At 42.1% G+C, this 17,030-nt stretch overlaps 1 protein-coding gene across 6 annotated transcripts in view; it reads left to right on the forward strand.

Annotated features, from left to right (window-relative positions):
• ARHGAP44 (Rho GTPase activating protein 44) overlaps positions 1 to 17,030 on the forward strand; it is a 203,691-nt gene that overhangs the window by 108,771 nt on the left and 77,890 nt on the right. For all 6 annotated transcript variants that reach the window (XM_010339869.3, XM_003929255.4, XM_010339870.2 and 3 more), the window contains exons 3-4: positions 356 to 460; positions 11,513 to 11,589. In XM_010339869.3, the coding sequence (XP_010338171.1) occupies positions 356 to 460; positions 11,513 to 11,589 (182 nt within the window). The remainder of the gene's footprint in view (positions 1 to 355; positions 461 to 11,512; positions 11,590 to 17,030) is intronic.

A 17,030-nucleotide genomic window follows, 5' to 3' on the forward strand; every position in this document is an offset into this window, starting at 1 on the left:
TTTCTGTTTAAAACTAAGCCATCCCCAATGCAGCTGCTCCTTACAAACTGCTTGGAGATAAGGTTTTTTTTTTTTTTTTTTTTTTTTTTTTTTTGTCTTTTACAACAGTACTTGGCGTGTTGAATACTGGTTTAGGTTAAGCTCTTTCAGGAGAGGTTTAATGTCATTTCACCATACAGTTAGCCCAAGGATCCTGGAGTCTATGATTACTGCCCCTCTAGTTCTCTGGCATTGAAAGTTGTCTCTCTGAGTCCTTGTCTCCATGTAAACATGAGTTGTGATTGTTCACACCTACAACCCCTCTTCCCTTGTCCTTGCCCTCTCCCAGTGACACCACCCGCTCTTCTCTCTGCAGGTGGAGAAGCGTCTGGAGCTGGTGAAACAGGTGTCGCACAGCACACACAAGAAGCTCACCGCATGTCTGCAGGGCCAGCAAGGGGCAGAAGCTGACAAGCGCTCTGTAAGTGCCCTCCGCCCCTGGGGAGCTTACATCTTGCCTGCTGAGGACAAGGATCCTACTTGTGTGACCCTCCTGGTCATAGCTGTTTATGTAGCTGCTTATGCGCCTGAGAATTGACTCAGCAGCCCTAGCTCCCTGAGTCTGTGGAGTGACAACCCTCTCTACTATTCCTGCTCTTCAGCTCAGCCTGAAACATCCCCTGCCCTCCCTAGGCAAAGTGAGGTCCCCTCCCTGTCCTCCCCAGACTGGACCAACTGGGAAAGATGGCAGAGGTGAGCTTGGGATCTCACCTCTAGGGAAGCTTTATCCTTGATGGATTTTCTGACCCCTGATTCAGCTCATTCATTGATTGCATTTGCCTCAACGGTATGTTAAAATCTCATGAAAAAAAATTACGTTGTGGTTTTAGAGGTTGCAAGTGACCTCTAAAGGCCCTTGAAAATTGTTTTTGCTATAATGAGACACAAGAAAGAGAGCCTGCTAAATAAAGCGACTCTAATGCCTATGTCTATAACCTACATTAGAAGTAACAGGCATTGTATAACGCGATTCCCTTCAAACACCCCTCCATACGGACAGTCTCTGCAGGTTTACCTTCCTCCTGACCCCATCCCTCTCCACTCCACCAAAGATTAAAAGATATTCTTAGACATTCCCTTGGCTTTATGACAAGGGATACACAATTTAGGTTTTTCTCCTCCTTCCTTGAGTTGATAATCTACATGATTGGGATCTTTTAGACTTTTTTCTTTGACTTGCAATTATTGCCAACTTCCATTTCCCCCTGGTGTCCCTGATGCCCCTCAGCTTCTGTTCGCCTTGTTTCTGTTAACTGTGACGTTATGGGCCACAATACTTCTTCCCATGTCCTGCTGCAGTGCAGAAACCTGCTCTGCTTGCCCTACCAGTCATTTCTTTTCTTTCTTTCTTTTTTTTTTTTTTTTTTTTTTTCTCCAAGCCCTGGTTTCTTCTTTCTTAATATTCCCAGCAGGAATCGTTTGTATGTGTATAAATAAAACTTCACAGCTCTGAAAAATATCTATAGAAATAATTCTGCATGTATCAGGAATTCAGCAAGGGGAACCTGAACCATCTGAAGGGAGAGTTTGCAAAACGACTTTGGGCATGAAACCCTTTTATCAAACCCACATCGCATGGGGGTGCCAGGAACGGTTCTGGATGGGGGTGCTGGAGCCAAGCCTGCCTTTGATTTATCTCCTTTCTTTTGCTCCAAGAAGCACTATTTTTAAAATAACTGGTCCAAAGTACAGTGTGTTTTGGTATCGAGAGTATCATCTGAATGCTACCACCAGAGGCTTGAATACAGCCTGTGATGTTGGTAGGTGGATTAGTATTAACATTATTTTTCTCGGATGAAATGAAGTTACCTGGCTTGGTTGAGTTTTCATGGGATTGAGAGTCTTACATACTATATCAGTAAGGAGACATTTGGGTCCCTGAGTGATCTGAAGTATATGGTATTGATGGAAGATCTGAGCTATGGCAAAGCCAGCAGATCAAGAGATGACTGCCAATGAGAGATAGTTATTCACCCTTCCCAAGAGAAGGGGACAGGCCATATCACCCAGGGTGGCCACAGGGGAAGCTCTAGGGTTGGTCAGGAGGTAGAGGAGGGGATTAGGGGCCAGAGCCTTTGTTGTGGTGTCTGCAGAAGATTTAGGACTGGTTAGTTTGATTTATTAAGGACTACTTCTAGCTGTCTGGTACCTGACCTCCTAGTCAGGTGATTCGGGCAGATGGATAGGGGCCTGGGGTGTGAGAGCCCCTTAGAGGAGGTTGTTGAAGTGTGAGTGCTAGATTGGTTTGAATTTAAAAAGCATGTTTTAGGTGAGTTGTTTACTGTTTCTAGGAATTGGCTAGCCTGGGAGGGGCAGTCCCTCTACGGTCAGCAAGGGCTCAAGATATTGTCAGAGCATCTGAATACGGAAAATAAAACACATGGTTAATAACTACACTGCTTAATAGAGACTTGAGAAAAAGGCACTTACTGCTTCACTTAACAAGATGTCTAATGTAGCCAGTTCCAGGGCTTATTCAGCAGCTTTGGGTCTGCATCTATGTGACTCTTGGGCCTCTGCTTAGTACTGTAATGTGGCTGCTGCAGCTCCACATGTCACATCTTCACATAACCATGTCACAAGCAGGAAGCAGGGAAGTGGTAAGACCATGAATTAATTTCATTTGTGTTTCTCTAGCTGCAGGGGAGGTGGAGAAGGTGAATATGCGTCCAGGAGAAATGGGTTTGCTATGACCGGCCGTAATTCACCTGCTGGACATACACTATCCAGCTTCTCTTACTAGAGAAGACATGCAATGTCTTCTCTGACCCTGGAGAGACTGCCCCTCCCAGGCTAGCCAATTTCTAGAAATAGTAAACAGAATGATCAGGCTCTGAAGGCTGCAGTCACATGCATGCGGTGATAAACACGTGAACTAGGGGAAGTCTGCAGTGGAAGTAGGTGCCCAGGCACGTACAGTGATTTCACTGCATGGATTTCCAGTGCTTGATTTTGTCAATGATTTCTTGTGCTGATCCGTCTTTCCTTGTCATCATAGGACTGAATAAATGGTCTGAAAGTCAAAGAGCTACTTAAAAAAAGATACAATCAAAGAACTGGGGGAAAAAATTCTGAACTCAATTTTGTTCAGTTTTTCTCTTAAATACATTAAGAGATTTAATAGGAAATGTGATACTTATAAATCATCTCAAATACTGAAACATATATCCACTTCTTTGCGATGATTAAGTAGGGAGATGTCTCAAGATCGGAGAAATGGGTGAAAAGAAAAGAAATGAAAGGGTAAAGGGAAGGTGGGGTGGGACGGAGGGAGTGGATGAAGCAACACTGTCTAAGGAAGTTGAATGTTGAGAGATGGTTCAGAGATGGACAATCATAGAGGGCTTGTGAGTCAGCCTCAGGTGATCCACCTGCCTCGGACTCCCGAAGTGCTGAGATTACAGGCATGAGCCACCACGCCCGGCCAAGTTTGACATTTTTGAGAAACATAAGGATGGCCAGAGTGACCAGACTTTAGAGAATAGGGAGGATGGCATGAGGTGGGACTGCAGGGCGATGGGATCATGCTTTGTAGGATTTGGTGAGGGTTTGGACTTGATCCCTAAGTGCAGAGGAAAGCTAGCATTTTAACAGGGAGAGACATGACCGAATTTGTTGAAAACGGTATGAGTAAAGGACTAATGGGTGGGGCCGTGGTAGAAGTGAGAGGCCGGTTACGCAGAGATGGGAACAGTATCAGGGAGATGCAATGAAGACAGTGACTATGGAGAAAAATCAGCGAACGTGGTAGATCCTGGAGGTGGAGTATGAGAGCTTGGCAACGGGAGGGATATGGATGTGTGAAGAGGAGAGAGGGGTTTCATGGTCTCTACCTCGAGTGACAGTTGAACCCCTGGGAGTTGCTCACCTCAGGAGAAAGTGTAGGGTGAGAAGACAAATTACCTTTGAAACAGGAACCCCAGGAACCGCAGCATTTCACGCTCTACCAGGAGAAGGACCCAGCCAAGAGGCAAAACAGTAGAAAACGGTATTCTCAATTCATGCATTTGCTCATCGAAATTCCGGTTGCCATCCTTTAATCTTTCCTTTCAATACCCCCCGCGTGCAGGCTGTCAGTACGCCCTGCTGACTCTTCCTCCAAAGAATTTCCACTTGGCTTCAACATTTACCACCCTAGTCTAAGCAGCTGTCAGCTCTTCCCGAACACAGTGGCTCCTGTCACATCTTCCACCCTAATCCCTCCCCTCCTCCTCCGTATTCCCTTCTCTGCCACCTCGGGAGCCAGTGTTTAAATTGGAAATCCAGTAACGTCACTCTCCTGCCTCATCCTGCTCCAGGATTCCCATCGTAGAATAAAGTCTGAACTCCTGGCCGGGCACGGTGGCTCACGGCTGTAATCCTAGCACTTGGGGAGGCTGAGACTGGCGGATTGCCTGATTTCACGAGTTAGAGACGAGCCTGGGCAACACGGTGAAACCCTGTCTCTACCAAAATACAGAAAAATTATCCAGGCCTGGTGGCGCGTGCCTAAAGTCCCAGCTACTCAGGAGGCTAAGGCAGGAGAATTGCTTGAACCCAGGAGGTGGAGGTTGCAGCGATCCAAGATTTTACCACTGCACTCCAGCCTGGGCAATAGAGTGAGACTCTGTTTTAAAAAAAAAAAAAGTCTGAACTCCTTACCTTGGCCCCTGGACACTATTATGTGTCTTCCACCTGCATCTCTGAGCTTGGCTCTGGGCTTCCTTCCCCTCCGTTATCATTTTCTAACTGTGCTGACCTGGTACTGACCATGCCCAGCTCACACCCGTCTTGGGCCATTGTGCTTCCTCTACCCTCCGCAGGGAATGCTCTTCCCAGCATTTCAAGCCAGCAGTTTGTTTGGTTCTCAGCTTAGATGTCACCTTTTCAGGAAGCTTTCTTGACCACCTAATGTGTCTCCTGCCTCCCTCACCCTAATCTCATCATCCTGTTTTATTTTCTTCATGGCACATATTAGGATCTGAAATCACTGTGATCATTCATTTCCATCATTGCGATGGGAGCAGGGATCTTGTGTGTCCATCAGCTCTGTTCTCTGTGCCTCAGATAGAGCCTGTCGCAACAGGGCAATGATACAAGCCGATGTGTGTCATGAATGGATGGTCTGTGAATATTTTAGGCACAGAACTTGCCTGCCAGACTAGCATGTCTTTCTTCTTCTGTAAGAGGCACTTCTGAGGTTAAGCTCTGGAATCTGATGACCCAAGGGTGAAGCTTCCTAATTCCTAAGTTCAGTTGCTTCCTAATTTAACCTGACCTTGGGCAAGTTAATTACCTCCTAAGCCTCAGTTTCTTGATTTGGAAAATGGTAAGAATCATAACTCCCTACCTAGCAGGGTTGTTTGAGGGCTCAGTGAGGTAAAGCATGTATCTGCCTTGCACAACCTTAACTTAAGTAATATGAAAGAAGTGTAACCCGGTGCCATTAGCAGTGGCACACTGTTAGGCTGGAGTGGCTGCTGAGAACTGTTGAGACCCAGTCATCAACCCTGGGCTGTGTGTCTTGTTGGGGGTGAACCACGGAAGAGCTGGTTGCCTGGGCCTGGAATTAGAGGATAGTAGACAACGATTTTCAAAGATAGGGAATATGTGTGAGAGAGAAAGGGGTGGAGGAGAGAGAAGGAGTTGCGGGGAGGAGAGGGAGAGAGAGAGTGAGTGTGAGTGTGTGTGTGTGTGTGTGTGTGTGTGTGTGTGTGTGTGTGTTGTAGGAATGGGTGGATATTAGAATGAAACTTATCGCCTGGGTCACCTGACAAACTCTGTTGCTTATGGCCAAGATAATTTTAGAGAGAACAGTCACCTCAGACATGTCAGACTGACTGTATCGAAACTATCGAAACCCTGAGACAGTCTGTCGTTCTTTCCCTTAATTATTATTAATTTTTTTTTTTTTTTTTGAGATGGAGTTTCACTCTTGTTGCCCAGGCTAGAGTGCAATGGCACATTCTTGGCTCACTGCAACCTCTGCCTCCTGGGTTCAAGCGATTCTCCTGTCTCAGCCTCCCAAGTAGCTGGGATTAGAGGCATGTGCCACCACGCCCGGCTAATTGTTTGTATTTTTAGTAGAGACAGGGTTTCACCATGTTGGCCAGGATGGTCTCAATCTCTTGACCTTGTGATCCACCTGCCTCGGCCTCCCAAAGTGCTTACAGGCGTGAGCCACTGTGCCCGGCCTCCTTCCCTTAATTCTTATAGGTTCTATCTGAACTCCAGAGCCAGGGAAAACCATTATTTTAATAGTTCCTCTTTGACTCTGAAAATCATTGGCCAGCATGAAGTTTGCTAGGAGCTAAGATCTTTTTTTTTTTTTTTTTTTTTTTTGAGACAGAGTTTTACTCTTGTTACCCAGGCTGGAGTGCAATGGCACGATCTCGGCTCACCGCAACCTCCGCCTCCTGGGTTCAGGCAATTCTCCTGCCTCAGCCTCCTGAGTAGCTGGGATTGCAGGCCGTGCCACCATGCCCAGCTAGTTTTTTGTATTTTTAGTAGAGACGGGTTTTCACCATGTTGACCAGGATGGTCTCGATCTCTTGACCTCGTGATCCACCCGCCTCAGCCTCCCAAAGTGCTGGGATTACAGGCATGAGCCACTGTGCCTGGCCCTGCTAAGATCTTTTTACCTGGGCACTGATGTTTGCCAGGGATCGGGACTGGCTTTGTCAGTGTGGATCCTTGGTACTGGAGGGAAAAAAATTTCCGGAGTTTTTCTAGATCTTTGAGCAATTTAATTCTTCTGAGACTGGATATCCTTTTTTAAAAAAATACTGATTTATTTGTTTCAACAGGTTTTGTGGGGAGCAGGTGGTGTTTGATTACATGAATAAATTCTTTAATGGTGATTTCTGATATTTTGGTGTACCTTTCACCTGAATAGTGTACACCGTACCCAATGTGTAATCTTTTATCCTTCACTCTCCTTCCACCCTTTTCCATGAGTCCCCAGAGTCCATTGTAGCTTTCTTGTGCCTTTGTATAAGACTGGATATTGTTATACTTGAAAGGGGGGTAGCGGGGGTATACTTTGGTAAGTGTGAGGGAGAGAGCAAATAGTATCTCAGTTAGAGGCAATCATTAAGTTGTACCAGATTGCTACAACGCCTGGCATCTCTGGAGCTGATAATGTCCTTTCACCTTGCACAATCTTTTTAGAAATAGAAATCATTTGTAGTCTGTTGTGGGTTATAGTCCCCTTAACTTCTTCTTCTTATGTATTGTCTTTAATTATGGGGTTGCACTTACCCATTTTGATATGAAAGTATGCCACCTTAATGCATTTCTTTCTTTCTCTTGTCATTTGGTGACTTCCTTGTAATTGATTCTTAAGCTATCTACACAAATAAAAACTCATGTTGATTTTCACTAACTTTTACCCCTACCTTAGAATCCAAGCTCTCAAATTCACCTTGTCATCTCTCCTAGAGTGACAGTTACACCGTTGGTAGGGTACTTGAGTAGATACATTTTGTTATTTTCATTCAATGGTTTGTGTGGCCATTAAAATAAACGAACAAGACAGTGCCATATGTAATGATAGAAAATGATATGAAAGGTATCTAGCTCTCTGTGAAAAGGAAAGCAAGGCACAGAGTGTGTATATTTAGTATGCTAACAGGTGGGGAGAAATACTAAAAATAAACACACACACATGTATGTATAATTGAATCTGCTTAGTGTATTTATGAAAGGATACACAAAATCTGGTCACTGTCATGGTCTCTGGTAAGGGGAATGAGGTGGTAGAGGAGGGAGACTTTTGGCTATAAATCCTCTAGCATCTTTTAGTTTTATGCCATATGCATGTATTTCCCACTGAAAAATTAATTCATTCTTTTAATATAATAGATATGATAGAGAATGAGAAAGGGCAAGAGGAAAAGGTTATGCTTCTTGTTAAGATTAAAAGGCATATCCCTTAAGAATTCACTTAATTTTGTCCTCACTGCTACCTAAGAGGACAACTCAAATCATTCATGCAGGTGCTAAATGACTCAAAATGGTGAGAAAATGTTGCAGCTTCCTTGGCTCAGGAGCCGGGTGCCTCCCGCACTGTAATTCCAAACTGTGTTTTCCATTCTGCATTTTTCAGAACAGTTGCTTGGCTGTCCCCTCTCCATCCTCTCTCCAAAGGTCCCATCAACCTCATATTCCTCCAGTGGCCGGTCTTATCCTGTTGATCTTGACCATCATTCATTTGGTCACCCATGGACGTAGTTTTCTGTTCCACTCACTGACAGGATCACCTGACTAGTCTTTTTCCATATTTGGAAAAACTCTGCTCACCTACTTGTAGATGTTATTTCTTTAAAGGATGTCAACTCCTGGACCATCACAAGTCCCCTTTACTAGAGGCAAATCCTCTCTTCTTTTTCAAATTTCAAAAAGATTCAGAAATGCTGAAATCTTGTCCTGTTGGCAGGTCATGGGACTGTGAATGTTTATCACAAACCAAAATGGTCTTCTTATGTGAGCTCATCAGTACTGTGGTTGTACCATCTGATGTTCGAGATGAAGCATCTTCACGGACTTGTCCCCGGCATGTTTTAAACACTTGCAAATTAAGCCAGGTTTCTCAACCACAGCACTATTGACATTTTGAGCCTAGTAATCCTTTGCTGGGGGAGACTTCTGTGCACTGCAGGATGTTTAGCAACATCTCTGGCGTCTACCCATTAGATGCCAAGAGCATCTCCCATACTGTGCCAACCAGATATGTCTCCAGGTGTTGCCAAATGATCCCAGGAGGACAAAAATCACCCCGGTTGAGCTGCGCCTTCTCTGTGAGGCTGCAATTGGAATATTATGCCTGCTTCTGTGAAAACCATACTCTGTTTCTCTATGCTTACATTACTTCTATGACCACGTGTGGAGGGATTTTTTGCACACACCAAGCAATTCTCCAACTCTCTGAACACCAGCTGGGTGTCTTACCATTTATTCTGACACTGTATACCTGGAGTTAGTGTCAGATCCCACAGGTTAAGGGCTCAGTCCTACCACACTGCCCCTACTTAACATGTCAATTGCAAATCCAGCCTTCAGTGTTTCTGGTCAACCAGCTATAAATTAGGGGTCACACAACCCCCTCTTCAGGTTCGATAATTTGCTAAAATGGCTCGAAGAACTCAGGGAAACATTTTAGTTGTATTTATCAGTTAGGATATTATAAAGGATACAAAGGAACAGCCAGATGAAAAGAGACTTAGGACAAGGTATGATGCTGTTTATTATTTATCTTCACCATTAGAAGTAAGTTCTGTGGCTGGGTGTGGTGGCCCATACCTGCAATCCCAGCACTTGGGGAGGCCAAAGCAGAAGGATTGCTTGAGCCCAGAAGTTCAAGACCAGCCTGGGAAGCATAGTGAGACAGTATCTCTACAAAAAATTTGGAAATAAAATTAGCCAGGTGTGGAGGTGTATATCTGTATTTCTAACTGCTCAGAAGCTAAGACAGGAGGATCGAGTGAGCCAAAGAAGCTTGAGGCGTCAGTGAGCTATGACTGCAACACTGAACTACAGCCTAGGTGATAGAGCAAGACCTTGTGTTGAAAAAAAAAAAAAAAAAAAAAAAAAGAAAGAAAAAAAGAAAAGAGAAAAAAGTTCCATGAGAGCAGTGTTTAGTTTTGTTTATCACTGGTGTGGTACCTACCCATCATAAATACTGGATTAGCAAATGAATTAGAGTGGAAACTTTCTATGTAATAACACCAGGAGGCTCTGGGCTGGGTGTAGTTCAGTCACTTTCTATTTGAAGAACTACCTTTGTAGCCACATAGACTGGAAGATTTGAGAAGGTGCTATTGGTTCTTACCTTGTTTTTGGTCCATCTGTGTGTGCTGGCTGGTCTTAGCTCAGAAAGGAAAGAGCTCTTTGATACTTAGCATGGGGAATGGGTCATACTAAACTCCTCTCACAGCTTGTCTCTCCCTCTCTGTAACATAAAATGTAGCATTTAAAAGTGCACAGTGGTTTTAACAGTTAGTCCATTTACCACCTATCTAGTTCCAGAATGTTTTCATCATCCCCAAAGGAAACCCCATAGTCATTAAGCAGTCCTTCCCCATTCTACTCACTCCTGCAGCCCTGTGACAACCATTAATCTACTTTCTGTCTCTGTGGATTTGCTTGTTCTGGATATTTCATTAAATAGAGTTATACAATGTGTGTCCTTTTGTGTCTAGGTTATTTCACTTAGCAGGATATCTTCAAGGTTCATCCATGCTGTAGCATGGAACATTCCTTTTTTCTTGGCTGCATAATGTTCCATTGTATGGATATACCACATTTTGTTTATCCATTTATTCACTGGTGGACATTTGAGTTGTTAGAACCTTTTGACCATTGTCAGTAGTGTTGCTCTTCACATTTGTGTACCTCTTTTTTGAACATCTGTTTTTGGTTACTTTGGATAGATTTCCCAGTGTGGAATTGCTGTGCCGTGCAATAATTCTACTTAACTTACTGAGATACTAATACACTTTCACAGTGCTGGACCAGTTTAAACTTCCACTAGGAATGAATGAAGGTTCATACTCACCAATCCTTATTTTTTTTTTGTTTTGTCAAGTATTAATATTATTATAACCATCTTAGTGAGTGTAAAGTGATATTTCACTGTGGCCTTGATTGGGGTTTCCCTAATGACTAATGAGGTTGGTTAATCATCTTCTCATGTACTCTTTGGTCATCTGTCTTCTTTGGAGTATGTCTTTATTTTGGTACTTACTCTTTCTGGGTTGTAATTTTATGTGAACACTTTTCTCTCTCTTTCTTGACCATAGCTGCCTCTTTTTTTTTTTTTTGAGATGGAATTTCACTCGTGTTTCCCAGGCTGGAGTGCAATGGTGCAGTCTTGGCTCACTACAACTTCCACCTCCTGAGTTCAAGCCATTTTGCTGCCTCAGCCTCCTGAGTAGCTGGGATTACAGGCGTGTACCACCATACCCAGCTAATTTTTGCATTATTGGCAAAGACGGGGTTTCACTACATTGGCCAGGCTGATCTCAAACTCCTGACTTCAGGTGATCCACTCACCTCAGCCTCCCCAAGTGCTGGGATTATAGGCGTGAGCCACCGTGCCTGGCTACTGCCTCGTTTTTAAAATAAAGCTAATACACTCCTAAGAGATGTATTGATTTTTGGAAATTAAGGCATTGCTCAAATCTTTGTTAACATAATTTTAAGTTTTTCTCATTTTTCCTTCTTGCCATCCTACCTCATTTTAAAATGCAGCATGTAAGCCTTAGGCTGATTTCCCACAGTGGCTATTGTAATTCAGTTCTCGTTTTCTGAATTTTGACATCTCCAAGTCTAACCCATCATTGTACACTATGAATTTCTAGGTTTAAAGCAATTTTAAAGTCAGCTTGTCTCATACTAATATAATAACGTAGGCAAGTATTTGACTTTTTGCTATTTTAGAGCCAACAGGTGACTATGGAAAGTAGCTTCATTACACCATTTGCTTTCTTTTCAGAAAAAGTTGCCTTTGACAACACTGGCTCAGTGTCTGATGGAGGGCTCAGCCATCCTGGGAGATGACACACTTCTTGGGTAAGGTGATACTTTGTGTGGGTTGGTGCCAAATCTAGGTAAGTCCCCATCCATGAAAAGGGGACTAGACTCTCTCAGGGAAACACCTGAATTCTCTCTGGGGACTTTGGTGGAAAAGAGGAAGATGTTGCCAGTGGGAAATCAGAACTCTTGGCTCTAAAGTCATATCTGTGCAGTGAGGCAAGGTCCAAGTAGAGAGATAAACGTGAAACTGGCGAAGGACAATTGAAATCCTTAGGGCTCTGGCAGAAGCAAATATGAAATGTCTCAATTCAAATGTCAGAACTTATGGGATTCTCAGAAAAGCAGTGCTTACTGATGTTGAGCTCACAGTAAAACAAACTGAAAATAGAATGGTCACGAGAGAGCATCCGCAGACACAATCAGTAGGAGAGTCGGTACCCTGAGAACTAAAAATAATGTAACTATATGGAAGAAAATATAAAATCATTGTTTAAATGGAAATTTTAAAATAAAAAAAAGAATCCTTGACAAGAGAATTAAACACTATTAAAAAAGAATAGGCAAGATTGCAGAAAAACCAGAGAACTTTCAGAAATTGTGCTAATAATTTTTAATGATCTTTATTAGAAAGAAACTGAAGATTATACACAAAGAATTGCTGAACTTGAAAACGGGTGTAGCCACTCAACGAAGAGATGAAGTGCAGAGATAAGGATGTGGCATTCTTAAGTTGAGAAACGTGGGTGATAGAGTGCAAAAGTGTAACATTCCATCTAATTGGAATTCCTGAGGAAGAAATGGGGAGAAGGGGAAGTTTGTGGTTGAATTTTTCTCTTCCAGATTTTAAGAAAACCATGTCTTTAGATTTAAGGAGCACAAAATGTTTTGATTGAGGTCAACAAGAAGAAATTCATCCCTGGACATATAGTAAGACCACAGATTATCAGCAGAAAATAGAAAAACGTAAAATTGACCAGAGGGAAAAAAGAGAATTATTATAAAATAGCAATTAAACTGATAGCAAACTATTCATCAGTCACAATGAACACCAGCAGATAATGGAGTACTATGTTCAAGTATTGAGTGAAAATATAAGAAACCTAGGACTGTATGATAAAGTAGGGGAGTAAGGATATTTTCAGGCAAAGATTTGAGGATGATACTACCTGCATATTCTCACTGAAAGGGCTAGTTAAGGCTACGTGAAATAGATTACATCCGGAAGAAGGATGAGAAGTACAAGTAGCAAGGTAGGAAAAAAATTGGAGAATATGTTGTAGGGGAGGAAAAATTTTTTTTCGCTCTAACCATCTTAGGTTCTTTGGTTGGGCCCTGAAAATTAGACTGACAAAAGGTGGATCAACAAGAGAAATGCATATACATTTTATTAAAATGTGTAGTACATACTCATGGAAGAACTCAGGGATGAGTAAATCAAAGCATAGTTAGAACATTGGCTTATGTAGTTTTTTTTTTTGTTTTTTTGTTTTTTGTTTTTGTTTTTGTTTTTTTTCTGAGACAGTGTCTGGTTCTGTTGCCCAGGCTGGAGTGCAGTGGCATGATCTTGGCTCACTGCAACCTCCGCTTCCCGGGTTCAAGTGATTCTCCTGCCTCAACCTCCCGAGTAGCTGGGATTATAGGTGCATACCACCATACCAGCTGATTTTCATATTTTTGGTAGAGATGGAGTTTCACCATGCTGGCCAGGCTGGTCATGAACTGCTGACCTCAAGTGATCTGCCCACTTCGGCCTCCCAAAGTGCTGGGATTATAGGCATGCTTATGTAGCATTTAAAAAAATAGTAATATTTTTTAGAGAAGTGACAAGACAAAAGAGAAGGACTTTAAGTTTCTGTGGTGGTAGATTCAGTATTTTAAGCTCTTGTATTGTTTGAAAGGAGGATCAAGGTATTACATTTAAATTTAATGTCCAAAAAATAAAAATAAATTAGTGTCAAATATGCGTGTTAGAAAAGTAAGGCTAACCACAAAAAGAATAGAAATAGGATATATAACTTTCAAACTAACAAAGGATGCAAAGGAAAATAAAAGAAATAAAGGAAGGGCCTAGAAGAGAAAAAAGTAAGCAGAAGAAAAAACCATAATAAATGGAAAACAGAAAATGAGGGTGGTAGCAATTCTTGCATATATCTCTGCAATCATAAGAGATGTCAATGGAATAAACTCAGCGGTTTAAAGAAAATTTCAGGCTGGAAACATTGGCTCATACCTGTAATCCCAGTACTTTGGGAGTCCAAAGTGGGCGGGTCACTTGAGGTTAGGAGTTTGAGACCAGCCTCGCCAACATGGTGAAGCCCCATCTCTACTAAAAATACAGCTGGGGCTGGTGGCATGCCTGTAATCCCAGCTACTTGGGAGGCTGAGGCAGAATAATCACTTGAACTTAGGAGGCAGAGGTTGCAGCGAGCCTAGATTGCATCACTGCGCTCCAGCCTGGGACACAGACCGAGACTCCATCTCAAAAAAAGAAAAGAAAATTTCAGGTGGACAGACGTGAAATGCTGTATGGTATTTCCGAGTCATGCCTACAATGTAGTGACACAGCAAGGTTGGAAGTAAAGATGACAGATTGAACATGCATCTGATTTTGTCTCCTTCCAAAAATCCACTAAAACTACAATATGGAGATTTTTTTTTTCTTAAAAGACATAAACCCACAATGGCAGGAAGAAACAGAAAGACAATAGCAACACAATTTTGTGAGCTGCAAATCATATGAATGACTGAGAACTAACTTGGCAAGTCCCGGAAAGCTGATTCCTGAGCCAGAAGTAGATATGCAAAGATCCCATGTAAATCACATCATGTAATTCTTACAGTGCTCAAGAACTGGCACCAGGGATCTCTGGAATAGTGGGTCTTTGCGGGTGGAGTGGGTGATTAAAGTCATGAATGTGGCTGAAAGCTTTTCAGTTACCACTTGGATCACTAAACCCTGCCCCATCCACATGTCTAGGAGGCTGTCATCCCCCCACTCCCAGCTGAGTGGAATTCTCTGGAGGGGATAGAACAGAGCATCTCTAGAATGGGGGACTGCAGGTGCAGTGGAGTGCATGGGTACCATTTGGTAAAAAAGAGGCTTGAGTACTGAATGTGGATGCTATTACTCAGCCCTCTTATTCGGCTCATGCAGCCCCCAGGCCTTTATTTTCTAAGCAGAAAATTAGAAGAGGTTTCTCTGGGGAATCAGATCAGTCCAAAAGGAAGAGCCTAAAGATCTGAGGATGTTGGCGGCGGAGCGGGGAGAGAGTCAGTGCCTCAGTACGTGACCCAACCACATCTTTCCACAAGGATTCACATACTCTGAGCTTTTTCATCTCCACTTTTAAACATAGAGAGGCACCAAAGATCATCAGACATCTGAGGAAAGTCTCTAACCTGAAATCTGGAGACCAAAACAGTCAGGTGGGTAAAATGCAGCTTGGAAGAAGCAGAGGTTGTTGAGGGGAGGAAAAAATTTATAGGAAAACAATCACTTTTGTTTTCAAGTGGTAAGGGAAGATAATATGTCCATGAAATGAAAAACAGGATGTTAATACAAAATATTTGTGGGAAAGAAGCAGCCAGAGATCAAAAGGAAGCTTGCAGAAATGAAAAGATATGATAGCAGATATGAAATTCTCAGTAGAATGTTTGGAAGATAAATGTGAAGCAATCATCTAGATAAACAAGAAGACAAAGGCATAGACAGTAGAAAAATTTGTAACATTAGAAGATGAATCTAGGAAGTCTTATGCCCACATAACAGGAGTTCTTAGAAAAGGAGAGGAAGAAATAATAATAAATAATCCAACAGCATTTTCCAGACCTTAAGGACGTGAGTTTCTACACTGAAAAGGCTCATTGAGCTCCCAGTACAATGGGAGGAATTAAGCCTGTACCACAGAGCTCACCGTTGTGTATACTGGTGACAAAAGGTTCTACAACCTCCTGGCGAGAAAACATGTCCCATTTCTGATACGAAGGATCAGAAATGTGAATGCTTCAGACTGAGCAAAAGCAGCAATGGAAGATAGAAGATGATCAAGCAGTGCCTTCAAAATTCTGAAGGAAACCACGCTCAGCATAGGAGTTTAATATTCTGCCCAAGTTTCAATTAATGAGAGGGTAGAGGAGAATGCCGAGACATAGTGGCCTCAGAGATTGACTTCCCACCTATTCTTTCTCAGCAAGCTGAAGCAAGACAGCAAGATGTGTCCTTAGTGAGGGAGTGATCAAAAAGAGAGGTAGACTTAAGATAACAGAGTGTCCAACACAAGACAGAGGGAGAGAATCCCAGGGAATGGTGAAGGAAGATCCAGGAAGACAGCTGTGCCTTAGGGATAAAGGAATACTCAGTCAGCACTGAGACCAGCTCCAGGAGGGATTAGTTCAAGAAGATGAAATTCATTTACATGATATATGGTTCGATATTTTTTTGGTAATATTTTTATTTTCATATATAACAGAAGAAACAAAATTAGCACACAAAACTCTTAAATTTGATGTTTATCACTGCTTAGGATGAGGTTTAATTTTTTTTTTTTAAGTAAGTTAAGCAAATTTTGGTTCACTATCTTAAGAGACAAATTAGGGAAGTGGCAGAGTATTTTGAATTCAATTGGGTACACAGAAAACAAGCAAGCCAAAACAAGGCAATTATTAACTCCAGGGAGAACAAATAACAACTCCAAATAAGGGTTGGCAAGGGCGTAGAGCAATGGGAACTCCCATTTGTGCTAGTGAAATTTTCACACAGGCAAAAAGAGACTGCAAAAGCGTATTTACTGAAGCACTGCATGTAATAGCCAAAACGTCTTGTTTATGGGACAGCTTAACATAATGGTGGCATATTCATAGGGATATGTGCATGGAAAACCAATAATTATAGTGTACTACCCAGATTAACTCCAAATAATATGGAGTCAACATGTAATTTAAATAATAAGCATCTATCAATATAAATCAAGGGAGGGAGGGGAAATGGAAACATCGCTAAATTCTCATTTTCTTTAACATCATTAATATTTAAATTTTTAAAATTAAGTAGTGTTAGAAATATGGAATAAGTATCAAAAAATCATATGAAAGACAGCATTAAAAAGATACAAAGATAAAGGCACACACTGATGTTTGCAGCAGATAGGGAAAAGAATTAAAATCTGCATTTGCACGCCTATATATATGAAATTCCTACAAATAAATTGAAGTAAACAGATCCTAATACAAAAATAGCCAAGGAATATGAACACACACTTCATGAGAGAGGGATATTCAGTCTCACTAGTAGTCAAGGCATGTAAATTAAAACTAGAATGAGATAATAATTTGTATCCACCAGCTTGGCAGAAATTAGGACACCTACCAGAACCAAGGGTTGGCAAGGGCATAGAGCAATGGGAACTCCCATTGGTGCTAGTGAAATTTTCACACATGCAAAAAGAGACTACATAAGCATGTTTACTGAAGCACTGCAT

This window comes from Saimiri boliviensis, chromosome 17, assembly GCF_048565385.1.
Source record: "Saimiri boliviensis isolate mSaiBol1 chromosome 17, mSaiBol1.pri, whole genome shotgun sequence".
In the NCBI taxonomy this organism is placed as follows: domain Eukaryota; kingdom Metazoa; phylum Chordata; class Mammalia; order Primates; family Cebidae; genus Saimiri; species Saimiri boliviensis.